Source organism: Lytechinus variegatus, chromosome 1 (genome assembly GCF_018143015.1).
Source record: "Lytechinus variegatus isolate NC3 chromosome 1, Lvar_3.0, whole genome shotgun sequence".
NCBI lineage: Eukaryota > Metazoa > Echinodermata > Echinoidea > Temnopleuroida > Toxopneustidae > Lytechinus > Lytechinus variegatus.
In genome coordinates, this window is record NC_054740.1 from 75449355 (window position 1) to 75471792 (window position 22438).

The 22438-nt window shown below is 34.4% G+C and overlaps 2 protein-coding genes across 2 annotated transcripts in view; one reads left to right on the plus strand and one right to left on the minus strand.

Moving 5' to 3' along the window:
• The window catches only part of LOC121423083 (phosphatidylinositol N-acetylglucosaminyltransferase subunit A-like), a 21278-nt gene extending 18808 nt beyond the window's left edge, over positions 1-2470 (minus strand). The window contains exon 1 of the mRNA XM_041618371.1: positions 2220-2470. Within this exon, the coding sequence (XP_041474305.1) occupies positions 2220-2254 (35 nt within the window). The 5' untranslated portion in view covers positions 2255-2470. The remainder of the gene's footprint in view (positions 1-2219) is intronic.
• LOC121423105 (ubiquitin-like modifier-activating enzyme 5) overlaps positions 1-18353 on the plus strand; it is a 21026-nt gene extending 2673 nt beyond the window's left edge. Inside the window, exons 2-12 of the mRNA XM_041618398.1 lie at positions 3533-3578; positions 4075-4164; positions 6201-6310; positions 7304-7390; positions 8240-8321; positions 13138-13242; positions 13884-14011; positions 14510-14645; positions 15450-15528; positions 16935-17038; positions 18110-18353. Coding sequence (XP_041474332.1) covers positions 3533-3578; positions 4075-4164; positions 6201-6310; positions 7304-7390; positions 8240-8321; positions 13138-13242; positions 13884-14011; positions 14510-14645; positions 15450-15528; positions 16935-17038; positions 18110-18208 — 1066 coding nt within the window. The 3' untranslated portion in view covers positions 18209-18353. The remainder of the gene's footprint in view (positions 1-3532; positions 3579-4074; positions 4165-6200; positions 6311-7303; positions 7391-8239; positions 8322-13137; positions 13243-13883; positions 14012-14509; positions 14646-15449; positions 15529-16934; positions 17039-18109) is intronic.
• The last annotated feature ends 4085 nt before the right edge of the window (positions 18354-22438 follow it).

Sequence of the window (22438 nt, forward strand, 5' to 3'; positions counted from 1 at the left end):
CAAAAGCTAGGCTAGTATGAATTCATTGTATGAAAAGAAAAATCGAAGTTCGAGGGTGCCCGATTAGATAAAATTAATTTTCAATTTCTATTATTTCTACTAATATAAGTAGAGGCACTGGTCTAAAAATTGGGAATACCCCATAAAACAAGGATATCCTCATAAAATAAGACAAATCATGTCTTGATAAATTGAGATGTCCTTGTTTATTGGGACATTTTTTTTATTTTTCACTTAACCAAGCGGGACGTAGACGGGAATGGAGAGTGCTAAAATAGATTCAGTGACCTCAATTCTCCCCCAAGGCCCCAGTTCACTGTTTAATTTTCACAACTTGCTGTCTTCCAGTAATCTTGTTATGAAACTTGATATGTTTACATTGACTAGCGCACTTGACAGGTGAATGAACTTTCATAGATTTCTTGTGTGGAAAAATTTTTGAAAACTGAGACAGTCTCTGTAAATGGGGAACAATCCCAATTTTCTGACCAGTGCCTCTACTGACTAATGTAATGGCTCTATCATTAATTATTTTTTAGAAATTTGGTCTTTATCTAAATTCTAAAGTTAAAAGTATTTTTTTGTCATTAGACATATTAACAATGTGAGGCCTGAGAGAGATTGAATCTTGCTTTTGTGTGAGTGTGCCTGAGACTTAGGAGTACATGTAGTTAGTAGAAATTTATAATTTTACTGAGCTGAGTGTAGACAATGTAAATTCTAACATTATTTTTTGGTGGTTTCAAAACTTCAACATTATTTTCAGACCTCAAATTTTTGCTTGATGATCTAAGTAATCTTAAGTTGTTTTCATGCATTTAGTGATCATTCAATGTAAAACTATATACATACTTCAGTTTATGTAATCATTGTGGACTAAATAGCAGATATAATTTTCAAATCTTCACAAAATTATCAGATTCATTAACATAGACATGGCCATTTAACAGCATACTGAACATTGTAAATCATATTTCATTACAATATAAAAGAATGTTCATGTGAAAGGTCTCGCGCTGATGACCGAGTAACAACACTGACACGATGGCTTTAGTTTCATAGGAATTCAATCAACTGACCCACTTCTTCCCTTGTTAACATGTTGCAGATACTTTCCTGATCTCTTACTGCTATAAGTTCTTTCAGAACATTCACATCCAGTTCTTTACAAGCCGGGGGTGGTCTGAGGTCATTTTATCTTTAAAATGTTTTATTTTATCTTTTAAAATGAAATTGGTATTCTGAGATGACATACTTGCGTATCTATGATGATACGCAACAGAGCAGTGGCTGCGTAGACATACCTATTGCGTATCTGGCCATTGCAACGCGGTTGATGTGCTTGCGCCCAAGTTACTTTGAAGAAAAAAATGAAATAAACTTAAAAGAAGGTAGGGGCTATTTTATCTCCGCGACATTGATTTCCTCAATATTTCGAGGTGAATTAACTCCAAATGTTGGCATGAAAATTAAGAAAAATGTTATATTCATTGAGAACAACACCCTAAAGTTATTCCTGTGCAATCAGGAAGCATTTAATAAGACTTTTCTTGACTAATATTGTCTTTGAAATGCTTGAAAAGATGCGATATAGACTTCGAAAAAAAGATGAGAGTATTGCCATTTTTGCTAAAAAGAAATCTCTCTAAAGACACACAAGCGTATCGTGCAAGCGTATTGAAGTAAAAAAATTGACGCAATCTCACTCCTTCACCACACCTCCTAGCGGAATGGATTTCCATTGGTTGAGTGATATGAGAGAGTTATAAAAGTGCATTTCTAATTGGATATTGATTAAAAAATAGATGTGTCTTACAGAAATAAAATGAAGATAAAATTATTCTCAGAATACCAATTCGGAGAGATTTTAATGTTTTTTTATCTCACTGATTTTAACGGAGATAAAATATTTTATTTTTATCTGAGATAAAATGGATTTCTGAATACCACCCCGGAACAACACAGTCCTTACTCTTATTACATTCACTGAGAAAATATTGCACCTCATTTGAATTATCACAAAAAGTTGAAAAAGGGTTCCTTTTGGCATATTTCAAAACCATTCTTATGAATCCCGAACCAGTCTTCACAGTTATGTTATTACATCTTTTTATCATTAGATAGAAAATCATATCATTTCATTCTTCCTTTAACATGCCGATATTTCATAGTAAACAAACTCAATAATAACAAAACACTTCATTTCCTAGCCCACTCACCGGTCAGAATAATAACTCATCATTTCCTTCAGCATACAATTGTAAATTCACATGGACACGATTCTAACAGAAGCCCTTGCAGAAGTCTTCTACACTTCGGAATCAAACTTCTGCAGGTATCCTTGTCTATCAACAACAATCTAAGGAATGCCTCTGCTAGTCCAGTGTCATGAGTCACTAGACACTCTCCCTAGCTAATAACAAAAGAAGTGCAATGGTGCACATCCAAACTGTACAAATCTCTAAAGGGAGTACCTGAAATAGCATTAGTGATACCCATAAAAAGGCGGGAAATAATTGACCAATGAACAAAAGTGAGGAAGCAGAGCATAACAATCTTTCATTGGCAGAGAGGGAAAAGAGTACTAGCTATAAAGACTGACATAAGTAGAGAGAAAGGTACTAAAGACAAAGTTTGCATAAGTAGAGTGAAACATAGATGAATTATACACTAAATACATTATATGCAAATACAACATGTACTGGGATTGAATATAAAAATAAAATAGCATCATTTGAACTAGAATTTGAGAAAAAACATTATACAAGAAAAATACAATTTACATCACCTAATTGATTTGTTTTTTAGATCTCTATAAGTCTCTAGGCTTTAAATGTAGTTTGGGAGGTGTAGAGTTCCATATACAGAGAGTTAAAGGTTAATGCTTGTTTTGGTAACGATATCAAAATGAGTTTGTACAGAATCCAATGAAATGACCACCAAAGTGTCTGTTTGTATAAATAAAATGTATGTGCCAAAGGATTCTGGAAGAAATTGTGTAATTGCTGAGAAATCAGCAAATAAGCACAGGATTCGGTAGAGCGTCAGGCCCGACATTCAAAGCAATAATTATACACTGTCCCACGTGCGCTTATCTGTGTTGGGGATTTTCGGTGTAAACATTTTTCAGTGTAGATTTCAAGATTTCACAAAGTTCAGTTAATGTAACTGTACCAGATCTAGATCCTCGATGATATACTGACAAGTAAGCCTTGTTTTACAGACTTTCTCATGAAATCAGTGTTTACTGCAACTACTGGAATTTCTCTTTAAACCATAGGTAGTCAAAGCAATGTCTCCATTGTACTTTGCATTGACTCTGTTTATACTGAACTTAAGAGAAATTGACAAGTTGGAAGGATGAAGTGTGAGCAAATGAGAATAACAAAGTTTTCGTCATTGAATTTAATGATGAAAGAAAAATAAAAATTCTGTAGTTTCACCTGTGTATCACAGATTCATAGATGAAAGAAGTATGGTCTGAATGTTTATGGACATAACTATTTTCTTTCTTCCTTTTTTCTTCTAAAAGTCGTCTGATGGCATTGAAGCGGATGGGCATTGTTGATAATTATGAGGTAATATCCATATTTGCATAGTTAAGGGGGGAAGTCATCCTTACTTATTAATGGCTTGTGAAAAAAAGATGAAGAATGATGAAATCAGAATGATGAACTTTTTTTAGAGACAACAAATAGAAACGTTATAGATGTTTGACAAACAAGGTCATTGTCATTAAAATGATAAAAATCTCAAATTCTTAATTCCTGTAAATTTGATAGCTTGGAGTCATACATGTAGATCACACTCTTTTTCTGATTGGCTTCTCTGCAATCTCCAAGTATCTCCCATAATCTGTGATCTTGCTATTAAATGGTATACATGTATGCTTCCTCATACATTTTCCAAAAATAAAATTTCAGAGTAGATGGTCAGAATTCCATAATTAGCTGCTGATCATGGCACAATGTTAAGTGATTCTGATCACACAACAGTACTAAGTTCTGTTTCCTGTTTTGCTGTTAAAGATTGGCCTTAATAGAAATAACCATTGAGAATTGATTGTGTTCACAGAGAATCCGAGATTTCACAGTAGCTGTGGTTGGTGTAGGAGGTGTTGGGAGTGTCACTGCTGAAATGCTGACTAGATGTGGAATAGGAAAGGTAAGACAATTAATTTTTTGGAAGCACTTTCTTCTGCTATGGTAAGTATGACAGAGCATCTGCAAATTCTCTGTCATCGTGATTCTGATACTTGCACTGTGTGTGAGATAGAGATTTACCTTGGCCTTTGATATTGGCATAGTGCAAGTGATTAATGTGTTCATTACTTGTTGCTAGCTAAAATATATTGAATGATGTAAGATGTAGTTTATCTTTAGCTTTTGTACATTGTCTTGATATCAGGGTTGGCAATTTTTTTTATTTTTTTAAAAAAATAAAAAAAATCAGATTTTTTTTATTTAAATCAGATTTTTTGGATTTAAATCAGATTTTTTTAATCTATTTATTTTTTTTTTAAAGTTCCTTCGAAAAAAAAGGGTAGTTATCCCCCCCTTACTCTTACAATGACATCAATATTGATGTTATACATTTCACCCCTAATATTGTTCTTAACCACATATTTTGTAATTAAAATCCAGTTAAAATGGACAATTAAAAATAAATTTGAGGAATCATGTATCTGAACTTAATTCTATCATACATAGGCCTATGAAGGAATATTCCATAGGGAATTCCCAGTGAGTAGAGAAAATTCCCCTCTGGGATTTTTCATTCAAATATTTAAAAAATCCAAGAGGAAAAATCCCCAGGCACTCCTCAGTGGAAATTGTCTCACATGTGCACACAAAAGCTTGGTGGCAAAGAAGGCACCATGTCGGGCAGGAAAAGTGATCCAATATGGATTCATTTCCAGAAATTGAACATAAAATGGGCTGCAGTGACTTAAAAGGTTTATAAGAGAAAGCTTTTCTCAACAGTCAAATTATGACTGTACTACATTATGTTAATGTGATTTTTATAATTATGTAATTTTATTAAAACATCAAATGTATGATAAATGTAACAATACGAAATAAGAGGCATGTTAATATGTTGATTACATGCAGTTATCATTTTTTATTTTACATGACAGAAGTAGTTATGTGTAGGCGAAGGATCAAAACTGGAAAACTGCCAACAAACCTTTTCTCATTGACTTTTATATATTACATTTTTTTTTTACAAACTGCTCTCTGAAAAGTCTTTGGATTATGTGAAAACTTTATGTTAAGAAAGAAATTGACTAATAATAACTGACAAAGAATTTAAATTTCAGAGGAAAAACTCGACATAATTTACAAAAAAATGAGTAGGCCTACCTATTGACAACATACATCTGTAGTTTTAAGGAATTACCTGATTTTATTGATTTGATTTTAATTTGTTTTAAGTAGATATGAAGACTTTGATCTTTTGTTGATATAAAGTTAATTCAAAGTTTTTCAGTTGACTTGAAGAATTAAAACTGCATTGAACAAATACAATGTACTTTGTCCATGATTTGTACATTTTTCAATGGAAGTGATTTAAATCAATGATTTTTTTTTTAAAATCATGGTGATTTAAATCGCGATTTAAATCACGATTTAAATCAACGTGATTTAAATCCGCCAACCCTGCTTGATATAACTGTAGTTAAAATTTTTGCTGATGGTTTTATAATTTATAATATTCCTCCCAAAGAAATCTTCTGATTCATTTGAAATATGATTTCCTGATGAATGTTTATCATTCTTAGACTTTTATATTAGTTCTATTAAGAGAAGGAAATAAGTTAGTTGGCAGCAGTTTTATACGAAAGAATTCCTACTTCAAATAAGTAGGTGAAAATTATGCCGTACTGCATGGTGGTTGTATTTTTTTCAACATTCTACTATTCTGATTTCAAGAATATGAAAAATCATTCATACTGATGTCACCTCTGAAAACATCAGTAAAATGTTGACTATTTTTAAATACCTTGCATCTATAATAAAGTGATGAAAATTGTTTTATTTTCTTCTTTTTTTCATTTATTTTAGCTAAATCTTCAAGGGTTCTTAATCTTTAGATTTCCCATGATTTATTTTGTGATGATTGTAATTATGGTAATGTTCAGTGTATTTTATTGCAGGTAGCTATTTTTCAATTTCTTTCATAATTTTTGCTTTTAATAGCTGTTGTTGTTCGATTATGACAAAGTGGAGCTCGCCAACATGAATCGTCTTTTCTTTCAACCTCATCAAGCTGGGATGAGTAAAGTACAAGCAGCAGAAAAGACTCTAAGGTAATCCAACTTTTCAAAAACTAATCGGCCAGATCAATTTTTATCCAGAATCTTCCAGACAAAAGCTTGTGATCAAAAGTAAATTTATATATTACCCAAAATATCTGATTGGTTAATACTTTGAATTGAACATATGTTAATCATTGCAAGTTTTTTAGTAGGTTGTTTCTTTTTTGTTACAAAGCTATGATATAATTTCTTTAATGTTGCTGTAGCATTTATAATGCCAGTATGCCATTGACTTTGTTTGTTTTTGCGCATCCTTTGGACATTATCTTGAAAATAAAGTATAAGCTGTTTGTTTGAAAGTTGTTGTTGTGTAGTAGGTTTCACGGTTGCTGTTGATCTCATATATCAATATTGAAGAAGTTGTACTTGAAATTTCTCATTTTATTTCATCTGACTTCTTTTCACATAAATTTTATGTTTGTATTTTAAAGTTTCATATTTTGTAAGAACCCCCTCTCCCACCCCTCCCATAGAAAAGATCTTAAGACAGATGATAGTTTTCATGCTATAATCTCATAACATTTCTTCAACTTTACTTAGATTCTGGAAAAGGATCTATCAGTATCTCACTGCGTTGAAGTTTTGCCTGTAATGCCTGCAGTTTAAGTAAGATGTCTTGTGAGATGTTGCAAGACACTTGCGATCAATTGCAAGTCAATTTTTGGTCCCTAAATCAATCATATGTCTTGCAAGTAATTGCAAATTAGTGATTGATTGCTAATCTGCTCCATGAATCAAGGAGTTTAATCTGATTTTCTCTAACTAACGTTGATCTATCAATTGTAAACTTGCAACAGAATATTTGCAATTGATCGCAAATATTTTCTTGCGACACCCCCTTAGACACTTTTACAAAATTAGTATTGTTTATTTGTATTGTTGAAAAAAAACTTGTTGAAGTCTTCTTGAAATAAATATGGTGATGTGGGTAGAGAGGCCAAAGAGGATTATTATTATAGTAAATGTTGTATTTTCTCTATGTAGATCTATCAACCCGGATGTAGAGTTTGAGACTCATAATTACAATATCACCACTATGGAGAACTTCAAACATTTTATGAGCAGGATTCAGTAAGTATATATTTATACATAATCTACATTGTAATAGTCTTATGTCTTGTGGATTTTTTTTATTTTGGTTGCTAACAAGTGTGAATGAAAGCTTCTCAGCAGGTTTTCTTTTGCTTTTAAGTGAAAATGATGATTGTGACCCTTTGATTCATTTACAAGTACTGCTGCTTATTGGGTGTATATATATTCCCTTGCTAATTATTATGGGTCAAGGGCCTCTCAAAGCTTACTGTTTGATCAAATGACTGTAATTTTACAATTGATAATGATGGATCTCCGTGCAATCAAGCAGATGAATCAATTTTACAATCAATTATTAAGTTTTGTGTTATGCCCCCAAACCATATCTGAAAATCTCATTTGTGCATAACGTTTGAAAGTTTGCCAACTGCTGAAATAAACCAGCCCAAGTGTAAAGTTGCTTGAAGAAAAATCTGAGAAATCAGTAAAACTTAAAGAAAGGTATGACTTTGTTAAAAGTTGCATAAGTTTGTGATAAATATATATGAGGATTTAAAATTGACCATTGAGGTAGAGTCATTTAATAATGAATGGTATTGAAAAGTTTTCCAGTAGCACCACAACACAAGTTTTAGGTGGAATTGTATTTCACTTTTATCAGTCTGAAACATTGAGCTGTTTGGTTGTCCTGTACTTTAAAATTCAAATTCTACTTGTTCTTCACTGATGAGGCGATAAAGAAGACTTGATGTCATTCCAATATCACATATCACAGAATTTTTTTTATCAATAATGATCAACAAATTATGAGCAGTATTAATAGTCTTGTCGTCTTATTTTTTGTGTTTTTCTATTGCGTGATTTGTTTGATATTCAATATTTATACAGGAATGGTGGTAAGAATGGTGGCGCTGTTAACTTGGTGCTAAGTTGTGTAGATAACTTTGAAGCAAGAATGGCAATCAATATGGTAAGTATTGGAACTTTTTACTTTACTTTTCTTCTTTCCTGAGAGAAAGAAACAACAAAAAAGCAATAGATATATAGGATCGAGAGAGAGAGGGAGGGGGAGAAGGGGAGGGAGGGGGAGAAATAGAAGAAAAAGCAGTAAAGGCAAAGAGAAGAGAGATCAGAATAACATATCATTTACTGATCACTACAGTATACAACATTGTCATGAAATGGCCAAAATATGTGGATGCAGATCCAAATGGTATTAACAATAGATTCAAACACATGGCACTGGGGAGGTAGCATAAAGAGAAAGTGGGAGGGGGAATAGAGAGGGAGGGAGAGAGAGAGATTGAGTTTGGGTAGAAGTAAGGCAGGTAGAGAATGGAATAATACTACCGTAACTTGTATACGAACATGATGGTATGTTGGGTGGAATGACAGATTTAAATATGCGTTAATATAATCAGATTGGTAAATTAAGGAACAATAAATATATTTAGCTTTAACTTATACTTTCATGTATTGGTCAATCTGACATGTTAACTTACGCCTGCCTTGAAATATTATGTAAGAATTAAAAAGAACAGTCTTAGCAATTTGGTCCCTAAAATCTGGATATCTTTCTGAGTGGGTACTGAGATTGAGTATTTCTTTCATTCTATATTTATTTTGGGGAGTTATCAGACCATGTGAACTGATTTCAATGCATGTGAGATTGCTCTTCCAACCTGTTGTTGTGATGTCGTGTACGATTCCTACGTATCTGTCTTGTTTACGTTGATGTGCTTTTTCAATACTTGTTTCGAATGGTACAGTAAGTTCGATGATGGTGATGGTTTTATTATTGTTGTCAATGTAGCAAATATCAGGTTTTTATTGGGTTGGTATTATGTGTGGTGGTACGGTGCCCCCATTGATACTTTCCCCTTCGATGTCTGCATAAACTCTGTTGGTATTGCTTGTGGTGGATTTTATTTTTTTTATTATGATGTGTATTATGTTGTTATGGTGCCAGGTATATCGGTTGAGCATCTTTTCGCAATTATTGAGAACATGGTGTAAAGTACCAGTAGAGTTACAAAGATTACATTTGTCTGAGATTCTTTTCCCCCAACGGTGCAGGTTTTTGTTTGTAGGGAGACTATCAATTGCTGCATTAATCATGAATTTCATAAAACCCTGTGGTAAATTATTTATAGATAATCGATTTCCATGTCACATCGGTATTTTCCTTATGAACTACCTTCATGAATTCTCCCTGTACCAGAAGTGGTTTGACCAACTTTATCCACTTTTCTGTACAGTCTTCTCTAATTGATTTTTTTATATGAGTCTTTGCCTGGTTCCAATTCAAAGAGTCCGGTACTTTAAGGTGAGTATCATGTGCATCTACCATAAAGGATATTTGCCTTGACTATTCACTGTCCCTCTCTAGTCTGCAGTCGAGGGCATGGTTGACGATCTCATCACCTTTCATCCTGGATCTGCAATAAGCAGAGCTGCCAAGTAGTACAGATTTTCTGTATTTAGTACTTACTGAAAAATGAGAAGAATACTGATGGTTGGATGCAAAATACTGATTTCTCAAGTTCCAGTGTTATGTGTTGTCCTATGGTATTTCTTCGAAAATACTGATTTCCTCACCAAAATACTGATTTTCAGCTTTAAAAATACTGAAATGTCCTTGTTCAGGTTTGCAGCTCTGTATAAGCCAGGCAATGGCATATTTGGAAGAGGTCGGAAATGGTAGGTATGTTCAGTCCATCAGGATCGTGTACCACAGCTATATTTGCACTGCGATGAGGTATTCCGAACCATAATTTAAGATACCTAACTAATATTACATCGAGCGATTTTAGCTGTGTGGCATTAATGTCATGAACAGTAAGCATATACCGAAGTGAAGGGAGTGCATATCTGGTAAGTATACAAACTTTATATTCGTTTCTGATATTACTTTTGCTAATGTTCTCAAGCATAACTTCGAGATTTTACTTCATATAATCATAGACTTCCGAAGCTTTCATTGAGAATGTAATAAGTGAACCCAGGAATTTAACTCGGCCATGAACCGATGATATTACTTCATTTCCAATAGTAAAGTTGACAATGTTTGGTTTACCGCTTGTTAGGGAAAGAGATGAACACTTTCTGGGGTGGTATTCTGAGGTCATTTTATCTTTAAAATATTTTATTTTATCTCTTAAAATGAAATTGGTATTCTGAGATGACATTTTATCTCTCAGATAAAATTTTTTATTTTATTTTGCGTATAAATGTTATCTTGCGTATCTATAGATGATACGCAACAGAACAATGCCTGCGTAGACATACTCATCGCGTATCTGGCCATTGCAACGCGGATGATGTGCTTGCGCCCTTGTTAGTTTAAATAAAAAAATGAGATAAACTTAAAAGAGGGTAGGGGCTATTTTATCTCCGCGACGTTGATTTCATCATTATTTCTACGCGAATTGACTCCAAATGTTGACATAAAAATGAAGAAAAATTGTATATTTATTGAGAATAACACCTCAGCGTTATTCATGTACAATCAGAAAGCATTTCATAGGATATATCTTGACTAATATTGTCATTGAAATGATGCTTGAAAAGATGCGACAGAGACTTCGAAAAAAGATGAGAGTATTGTCCTTTTTGTTAAAAAGAAATCTCTGTAAAGACGCGCAAGCGTATAGTACAAGCGTATTTGAAGTCAATAAATTGACGCAATCTGTCCCCTTTGCCACACCTCCTGGCGGAATGGATTTCCATTGGTTGAGTGATGTTAGAGAGCTATAAAAGCGCGTTTCTAATTGGATATTGATTTAAAAATAGGTGTGTCTTACAGAGATAAAATGAAGATAAAATTGTTCTCAGAATACCAACTCGGAGAGATTTTAAGGGTATTTTATCTCTCTGATTTTAACGGAGATAAAATATTTTATTTTATCTGAGATAAAATGGATCTCAGAATACCACCCCTGGGCTTCAGTGTCAATCCCATACTTTCCAATCGTTCGTTAATGCAGCTTGTTCCCGGTTATTAATTTAAAGTCATCCACGTATGGTGTTATAATTCTTCTGTTCCGCCATGCATATCCGAACTGATTCTGTTCCGCGAGGTACTCCAAAATAGGGTTGAAGCATACAAGGAAGATTGTGGGCGAGAGGGGATCCCCCTGGAAAACCCTGGCGTCTGAAAACAAAAAGAGTTGTTTGCTATCCGGGACCTTGTACGCTGCCGTTGAGTCTTGAGTATAGCGTTGCTATGTATCGTGCAACTGGCGTGGGTAACGCTCCATTGAAGATGCAATCAGCTGGTGGCTTACATGTACGTTGCCAAAAGTGTTTGCCAAATCGAAAAATGTAGCATGCAGCGATCTTTTCTTACATTTTGCATCCTTTAGTATTTCATGAAGAACAATATTATGTTTGATGCATCCGTTTATCCCGTCGCTAAAGGCTTTCTGAATTGTTTTGTCGATTAGATTATTTTCGGTGAGATAGGACGTTGTATTTTCAGCGATAATCTGATGGAATACTTTTCTGATACAGGAGGTTAACGAAATCATACGAAAGTTTTCTGGCTTACTAGTATCCCCAGACTTGTGGATAAGTGTTACCTTAGATTCTGACCAGCTTTTGGATGGGTCTCCAGAGTCAAGAATTTTATTATATAGGGTTGCCAAAAAGTGGTGCACAGAGTTCAAGTGTTTCAACATTCCCGGGGGCCGAATAACCTTTTTTGCATTTTAAAATTGCTTTTACGTCTTTCAGTTTAATTGGACTCGTGTCGAAATCATAGCGATCTGGGGAGTTAGTATTCACAAATGGGAACCATTGCAGTGAACCTATGTCAATAACGTTGGGCGTACTATATTTGTCTCCGAAATATTTGTTGGCGATTTCTTCAGAAAATGTTGGCTTAAGTGGTGCCTCATGGAGCTATCCAGGGCAGGCAGCTTTCGAGAATTCGTAAAAGTTATTTTGATATCTCTTTTTCATGTGCACTCAAGATTTATCATATTTATTCTGTTTATCCTGTTTTCTCAAATATGACACCGTCTTAACAGCCTCTCTAAATGCTTTTCTGTCCTCAGCTGTTCCATTTTTTCTGAATGCCCTTCCCTTTTCCGAAGGACATTCTCACACTTTCGGGCTTGGGTTAATGATTTCAGTTCATGCTCTGTATATGTTTCGCTCAAATTCTTCTCAACGAATTCATCTTGATCGCTAAAAGTAATCAGGGTACTTGTTAGGGATTCTGCTACGGACTTAGGGGCAACAATGCCAGCACCAAGATCATGATGTAGCAACGTTAAACGTTTTTTTATCTCAGCATTCTGGGGTTGCCATTCCGTGGGGCTCATTTGTGTGATGTTGCATCTCAAGCAATTTGCCCGGAATGGAAAGCATAGTAGTAACGATCCAACAACCACGAACCAATGCATTACGAATGCATTACTTGATTCGCCGCCGGTAGAAGTAGGGTAGGAAAAAAAGAGAGTACCGATAAAAGTACAGATGAATACTTACAGAAAAGTCCACGAAATGTAATGATGAGTAACCACAATAACTACAGATGCCAGATGAACATATAAAAAATAACAAATAACGATGTTGTGAACGGCTGCCAATAGCAAAAATGCAGAGGTTTGCGGTGGTGTGACTACCATGCTACGGCAAAAAAAGGTATGCTATAGCTGTGTAAGATGTGTACATGTTTTACATAATATGTTTTCAATCATTTATTATTCTATTCAACATTGTTCATGTGTAGCCAAAAGCAAATATTTTCAAGAATCAATTTTTTTTCTCCCCTCTTTCAGGCATGCAATGAAATAAATCAGAACTGGATAGAATCAGGAGTTAGTGAGAATGCAGTATCTGGTCATATACAACTCATCAAACCGGGAGAAACTGCTTGTTTTGCTGTAAGTAATACATTCTCTTTGCAGTATTACGCAGTCAACACTCATTCTTTCTACTCCGCTCATATTTCTTTTTTAGCCCTACAAATTATTCATTTAAATATACTGTAAGTTGAAATGAAGTTGGAAATCATGTTATGATGCTTGTTGCACAGCATACCCATATTATAAACATTGTAGTTTTGCATAATCAGTTTTGCGTTTGACATGCTTTCCTTGTTACTATATTTGCTGCTTAATGAGTGAGAACGTTTTCCATCAGAAGTAGATGGCACAATTAAATTGCAACAGAAAAAACTGATACAATATAGTGAAAAAGGGATGAAAGTTATGACAGTGATAAAGCTTGTTTAAATATCTTTTAGTTTTATTTGACAATAAATTCCTTAAATGTAAAATGAATCATGCTTTTCCAAAATACAATTTTCCCCCATAGATTAACAGTCTGACTTAATAGTTTGACTATAAATATTAATACTGGTACTGTTAAAGTGTTAAATATATATTCAAAATATGACCTTTTCCCCCAGACCAGATACAGAGTGACAATGTTTTAATTTGCTTACAGAGGACAATGTCAATTTCATACTTGTTACATACTTAGTTGTTGTTGAATGTCTAAGTGTTTAATGATCTTACTATAGTGTGCCCCTCCTTTGGTAGTAGCAGAGAACATTGATGAGAAGACATTAAAGAGAGAAGGTGTCTGTGCGGCTAGTCTTCCAACTACCATGGGGGTCGTAGCAGGTCTCCTGGTACAAAACACACTCAAGTAAGTCAACGAATCTATGTCAATTCATTAGTGATTCGAAGATAGATGTTGAATGTTGGTGTTGATGTGTAGATAATACTTCCACACCTGCTGCAACACTGAACATGAATGATTTCCATTAGAGACACATTGATAGCACTATGACCATGTTTTACATGAGGTTAGTATAAAACCACACATACCTTTAGATCAAAACTTTGAGATTAATGTTTGACACATCACATCTTGCTCATTGTTAAAATCATCAGTAACTTTACAAAAATATTTATGGATTTTTTTTCCTCCACTTTGATATCATTATATGCCTCAGTCATCATAAACTTTAAAACAAAATTATGAAGGACTCTTGTCTGGGATTTAAGTATAATTATTCAGTGATGTTTTTGTTATCCACTGGCTGGTTAGAATAATATAAGGCTAAGAATTTCTAACATTAGATATTAGCTATAAGATGCTTTGTGGAGATGCCGTTATTCCTTCTTTTTTTAATTTTTACAGATATCTACTGGAGTTTGGCAGTGTAACTCACTACCTTGGATATAGTGCCCTAACAGACTTCTTCCCTACAATGTCAATGAAACCAAACCCTAATTGTGATGACAGTTTTTGTATAAATTGTCAAAAAGAATTCCAGGTGGGCTTATTTTCCTTTTATCATTTCAAGAAAATACAAAATAACAAATGATGCTTTTAAAATAGAGAAGGTGGTAGAGGGGAAAGCATAGAAAAAAACATGAAGAAAGAAAGAGAGAAACAGACAGTGCAGATACTACAAATATAAATGGAGATAAAATCAGAGAATGCAAAACAAGTTTTAAACTAAAAATAAATACTTGGGCCTGTTTCATGAAAGCATCGTTCTTCCAGCGTGATACAATCTCTATACAAAGCCAATTTGTACATTAATTGTCTGTGAACAGATGTTTATGGATGATTTCCAGCTTAAAATTCCAATTGTCCAGCTTGGCTTTTCATAGAGATGTCTTGGAGCTTGAGTGATCATGGGCCCGCCTTCTTTGACCTTAACTAGACCGCATGATTGTGCCCTAAATTGGCACACATTTTGCCAGGGAGTCTCATCTACAAAGTTTTATTGTTAATTGTTTCATGGAAATTGTTTTTAATTGATTATGCTAATTCATGCATAATAGGTATGCATAATAGTACTATTAGCTCTAATTCTGTCAAATAAAGCCCCAAATGTGCTAATATTTGGTAAAGAAAATCTTTGTGGTATTCTTAGCAAATGTACCTGAAAAAAATTGCTAAACCTGATCAATCTTGTATGTATTGTTCTTGCAATTTCTTATGTATTTGTTTTTTTTTTCGTTTTGTTTTTCATTGTTTTTTCAATGAAAATTTTTCTGTACAATGCTACCCATTACCTAATATTGATATTATTTATTGTTGTGTAAATTGTGTTATGTGTGTATAACAGAAGCAGCAAGCTTTGAATCCAGTAGCTGAGGTAGAAGAAAGCAAAGAAGAAGAGGTCATACATGATGAAAATGACTGGGGTAAGTCAAATGCTATATAACAAACCTTGTAAATTATCAGTCAAGAGTTTGCTCTCACAAAAAAGCTTCATCGCTCGGCTTGCAAAAGGGCATCCCATTCCTGTTGAATAGGCAGAAGGGCGTTAACTCTTGTACACATTGGCCCGAATTCACAAAGGTGGTTTTGAAAACCCACGGTTGAGTCCGTGGTTTATGCACATTTACTGTATAAATTACGCTTAATTTAGCGCGTATCTGGTGCATGTATAAAAAATGTCCAATGCTGATGCACGCTTTTGTCACAGTGCGCCAAATTGACGACTGTTACCATGGTTATCAACGCTATTTTATTCATGAGTCCACTGTTTTTATTCATGAGCCCACTCTTCAAACAGTGTACTCATGAATAAAACAGCGTTAACCATGGTAACAGGCGTCAATTTGGCGCACCGTGACAAAAGCGCATATCAGCATTGGACATGTTTTATACACGCGCCCGATATGCGCTAAATTAAGCATAATTTATACAGGAAATCTGCATAAACCGTGGACTCAACCGTGGGTTTTTAAAACCACCTTTGTGAATTCGGGCCATTGTGTTTGTTTTGTAAGTGGGACACTTGAGCTGACGACCTTTTGCCAGACAGGCGACAGTTTATGGACAGATCGAGAGCAGCTTAAAATTTGGCTTATGTATGCCAATAGGAGATTAAGTGATCTGATTGGTTTTAGGGGTTCAAAGGTCAAGGTTGTAGAGGTCAGTGTTTATCAGAAAATGGCTTATTATCATGATGAATAACTGTTTTGATCATCAATAATATAATAAGGTTGAATGTCATAATGTATGATAATAGCTTATTCTTGCAATAACTAAAGATTTATGTGACAGATAAGCTTCACACTTGCCTCATATTTGTGTATATCATTATATAAACACAATGAGAAATCGGTGTGGTAATTGGACAATAGGCAGTTATAAAGCTTGATCTAATAAGAAATGGTGATATTCAAACTTGATCTATGTATGCATATGGGAGTGATTATGAGAATATATACAAGTAAGTATTTGGAAATCTTAAAAGTTAATACATATTATATTTCAGATTTGGCAATGATATACACATAATTAGGCATAATTTTAAAGTGCATCTGATCATAATATATCACTTCATTACATCATGTTGCTTCTTGTATATGGCCCATCTTAGCTTTGCTTTGCTCCAAATAAAAACAAAGCTTGAGAAGTCAACTCCATCATACATAAACCAATTTTCTGACTGTGTAATTGCAAGTTTACACCAGGATATTGAAGGCACCTTATAATCAAAACATTATCAAGATAACAGTTATATTTAACATCATAGCTATGTAATGATTGGTTGCAGTTTTTGATTGCTGATTAATATAATTGATCGTATACTCTTCAGGAATTGAATTAGTAGCTGAAACCAGTGCAGATGATCTAGTTTCCAAACCAGCCCCAGAGCTTGCTAGTGGGATCTCATATGCCTATGATAAAGGAGCTGATCAGGTAGGCCTATGCGATAAAAATTGATATAAAAATAAATTAAAGGAGACAAGAAATAGTCATATCGGTGCAAGTCGTATGTCCCTAGCATCACGTATTGCATTGTATAGAAATGCCCTCGCACAATGCGCTATTTATTCTTCCTCCGGATAAGTTTAAGATGCTACAAATTTATATGTGTTAATGAGAGCATATCTAGTACTGATGCAATGAAAGGTCATTCTTGGAAGTGATCCAAATGATACTGATCATGATCTATGATTAATAGTTTGTTGTATATGAACGCTAAAAGAAAGAATGAAACGTGTCAATTAAACAGGACTATGAGCATTCAGTCCTCTCTGAGAAAATTAAAACCTAAATGGACAGATACACGTGGATAATTTAGCCAATGGATTGAATTATTCCAAGAGAGAATTCTAATGAATCTAGATGTGGCATTGGATTCGAATTTCCATCACCATACTTATACTAAAGCTAATGTTATATGGTGTCTGGGTTGAATAATCTCAGGAGAGAATAAATGTACATTCTAAAAACGTAGATGTGGTGCTTGATTTTGAAATTCCATTGTCATGAATATGCCAAAGCTGATAAGAAGTATTGGTCCAACACAAAGAAACTATAAGATGCGATGGGCCCTTTGAATATGGCCTCGACCTGTTGCCCATCCAACAAACCTGGAAATATTTTCAATAGTCTCCCAAGGGCAAATTCCCATCAGCTTGTCCATCTTTCTTTTTGATAGCTTCATCAGATTAAAAAATCTTTTTGGAGCTTTAAATAAAGATCAAATTCGGGAATTTCAATGCTATACATACTTGATAATACAAACAGCATTAATATCATTTATCTAGCATATGTCTACAGCATTGTGTACCTGCTTAACATACACTCTCACTGTCTACGGCATTCATTCTTGTTCATTTATATTTCTAATGGTTGTGGTCATTTAGTGCGAAGTCTCTCTATTAAATGCCCTTTTAAAATCTGATTTTGGAAGAAATGTATTTCAGCCCCATCCTCATGTTTGTATATTTATCTTCTGTTTTTCTTTTTTTTTTAATCACCCAGATATGTGAGCCTGGCGGGGAAGGTAGTGAAAGTGTAAGGGAGAACCAAGATGATGGAGAATCACTAGATGATTTGATGGCAAAGATGAAGAACCTTTGAAACGAAACATTTTAAAGCTATCCTTCTAAAAGCTGATAAATACCAGAAACAGCTGAAAATGACCAAGAACACCATGGAAAGGTTCATAGAAATCCTTTATGATATCAGTGGACGAAGTCAGTGGATGTTTTTACTGCATATGCCTTCTTCTGTGGAAAAAACAGCCATGTTTGTAGTCTATTATCAATCTATTATCAAGGTGGAGTCTGCAGTATTGTCTCATTGTTCTGTTGAACAGTGACACTGCCTATATTCTCTCATCATGCTTTAGTCGTTTTCTTATTATAACAATTTAGTAAGTATATTTCTTCTGAAAATAATCATAATAATAGTTACAGTTATATAGCGCTTCATCCATTGATTGTAAGCGCTTGACATTGTATTCATTGTTATTGTGGTCACAGGATCCTTCACGGCTCCACACATAATGTGCACCATCTCTACTCCCTTGAGGGTATCTTGGCCAGGTGCACACATGTCAATCTAATCACATTCATGTCCACATCGTACCGGGTACCTATGTGACACCTGTGTGGAGAGTGGTGAAGGTGGATAAGTGCCTTGCCAAAGGACATTAGCACAGGGTGGGATTTGAATGCTCTACCCTTGGTTTAAGAGTCAAGTGACAGAACCACTGCTCTACAACACAACAAAATTGCCAATGAATATCAGTTGATGATATGAAAATAACTAAAGCAAGACAGGCACGTGTTGGTGGCAGCTGCTCTGTAACCATTGTTTTTAGTTTCGCTGCATGTATTTAAAATGTTTTTTGTAACAGCAAGAGAATAGCTGCAGCCTCCGCTTAGAATACCTTTTGTGATAGTTAATGGTCTTTGTCAGCTTTTTCTAGGGTCTTTTTAAAGATATTTATTCATCATATGAAATGACTTATTGCCATTCCTATTGCCAACTTCTATGTTGATAGTCTCAAAGGCAGCTTTGTTGAATTCAATTCTTTTGAGGGGACTTACTTAAATTAAGTTACTATAATAATAATGATTAAAAAAATGATAGCGTACAGATGATCATGATAATACAAATGACAATGACGTCATAACATTCAAAGTCATGATATCCCATTGAAACTTATTTTTTGGAAATGTATTTATTCAAATATTTGTTTTACTGTGCCTGGAGTATCTTGAAAATTGAGATTATACACTAATCATACTTATATAGGTGAGGTAAATGGGTACCTGGCAGGAATTTATTCCTTGAAACGCAGCGCGCGTAACAACTGCACTGCTAAAGCCAGGGTAATTATGCTGCATATACTGTAGAGCGCTTAGAGACTTCTGACAAAGTAAGTATTAAGCGCTAAATAAGCAAGCAAGTATAATTATTATCAAGGAACCTTATGGTATTTAATAATATTAATAATACAGGGTATTTATATTGCGCACATATCCACCTCGTTAGGTGCTCAAGGCGCTCCTATATTACCGGCTAAGCTAGGCGTTCATAGCGCACACAGCTTTTTAAGGAATTACTTCCTACCGGTACCCATTTACCTCACCTGGGTTGAGTGCAGCACATTGTGGATCAGTTTCTTGCTGAAGGAAATTGCTGCATGGCTGGGATTTGACCCCACGACCTTCTGTTTCAAAGTCTGAAGACTAATCCACTGGGCCACAACGCTCCACATTTGAAACGTGTCTTCAATTTTTTTTTTTTTTACCCCTTTATCTCTCAGTTGGCAAACAATGTATAAATATAATTTGTCATTCCACTTTTATGCTCTATGATATGGCTTGACGTCTTATTTGAGACTTCTGCTATTTAATCTATTAATGTTCCATTCGTTTAATTTATATAACTAATTAGAATGTATGCAATGTTATGTTAAAATGCTCTTCCACTTCATGTTAATGTTTACTTCTTTATCCTACTTCCTTTCAATCATGCACAAAGTTGGTATTCCCCCCCCCACCTCTCGTATTCTCTTTTTATTCCTTTCATTAGTACTATGTTCCCATTGCAGAAAGAGTTGCGTTTATTTAAAATGCAAGTCAAAAAATCAATCGCAAGTCAAAAATGCGCGCTGTTGATTGGTTGAAAATCAAGTTGCGCATGATTTTTAGAGTTGCATTTAATTGCAACTCTTTCTGCAACGGGCCCCAGTGCTTTAAACATTGTATCATAAACAAATGTCTGGATATACGCCTTTTCTGTTGAATCAAACATTTGCATGAAGTTTATATGACAAATGGAATGATATTCACTTCATTATCATTTTAACTAGGTTAATATCTTGGCATGTAAATTTGTCAAACCTGTCTTTTTCATTTATTTTATTTCGACACTACACCAGTCATAGGCTGTTCTTCAGAACATCCGTGTATGAAGACATATGATGATGTAGGCCTATATTTGTATTTGATGAATGTAATGAATATGATTTATGATTTGATCATCCAATTTCTTATCACATCAAAGGTGGATAGAGTTTGGTGGCAATATTGTATAATGCAATGCATATTCCACACATGTCCTCATTTTGCAGTCATTCCATGGCAAAGGACAGATAAAAAAAATTATTTTGTTGCTACAGCAGTTTATGCCCCACTGATTTCACTTTATTAGTTTGTTTTTTGATAATTCTGGGTCAGCAAATAATCCATTAATGCTGACGTGTCATTAATTTCAATCACCTGCAACTTCAGTGAATCATTGAAATGGATATTTTGTAATGAACTCTTAGCAATTTATGTACTTACTGTACATGTATATTTTTTCATCAGTATAGTTGTTTAGTTGCGATTGGAATTAAATTTGTGATAAAAAAAAGCTGTGCACAATGGGGTTTGTGCAATATCCAATAATTCCCATTTGTCTGGGACATTGCATTGTCCGTTCTATCTATTGCAAAGCCCAACGCACACCATGTGATCCGTTACGATCCGAATTTCAAAGAGATTGTAATAACATTGAAATGAACATTCCAACCAATAAAATCTTAGAGATCAGAGTTCAGAATAGTGGTAGGACTACTGAAATCAGAAATTCAGTCTAGTTTGAGCCTCCATGTAGGAATAAAAGCAAATTCAAATCCACATTGTAATGACGTCATCATTGGCTATGACTTGAAGCCGATTTTGACTTTCCTTTAACCACAGGGCTCGCCACAAAGCAAAATTATTTTATTTGTTAACATCAAATTCAATAATTTTACCTCTTGGAACTTTCATATTTAATACAAAATGCAATTTATTAAAAGATAATAGCATCGGAACACAAAGTGTGCGCTGGGCTTAAAAGTGGGTGCTTTTTACCTTTCATGTTTATGACTCTCCTGTTTAGAATGATTAAGGGCCCGTCATGCCTTCACGTATGTGCCAATGAACATGTTGCAAGCTGTTTTCCAACTTAAATAGTATATGTTGATATTGAAAAAATCATTGACAATTCTTGATAACAAAAATTCAGTAAGAAATTAAAGTTAAAATGCTGTACACGCAATATGCATTGGCGATAATGCTCAGGTATAACAGCCCCTTAAGTTTTCCAATATGATTGTCCGAAATTGCAAAATTGTGAGAAAATCATTACCCCCCCCCCCCCCCTCTTCGTTGGCAGATTATTGCTTTGCATTATCCACATGTTGAGGTAGCATTACAACTTAGATTTTGAATAGGATATTAGTAGATTAATGGCATACAACCTTTATTTATAGAGACAAAGGGGGTGTTGCAAGAAAATATTTGCAATCAATTGAAACTTTTCAGTTACAAACTCAAGTGATGGATTGGTTTTAACTCAAATCAATTAAAACTTACTGATGCAAGATTCAGACTAACAATTAGTTGTAAATTTGAAATTTAGAATAGTGATTGATTTTAGGATCTAAAATTAACTTTCAGTTGATTGCATGTCTCTTGCAATGCCCCATCAGTAAGGTTTTATTTTATGCAAGTTACAATTTCTGATCGACAGGGCAGCATCCAGATATTTTGTTGGAAGGGGGTTGCAAGATAAACTACAGATGTTTTTTTTTTGCAATTGACTAACAATAAGTTTTGCAGTTGCATGTGACCCACAACACTTCCTCTTTTCTTTTTATATCTTCCCACTTGAAAAATCATAAGTTGGGATGTTGCCCCCCCCCCCATGGGTAGTGCTGCCCCTGTCTATTGATTCAGTTATACATCAGAGAAATACTCTCTGATCATCATTAGTAATATGAGTATGGTCACAAAAATGATCTATTGCATGTTTGCATGAATATAG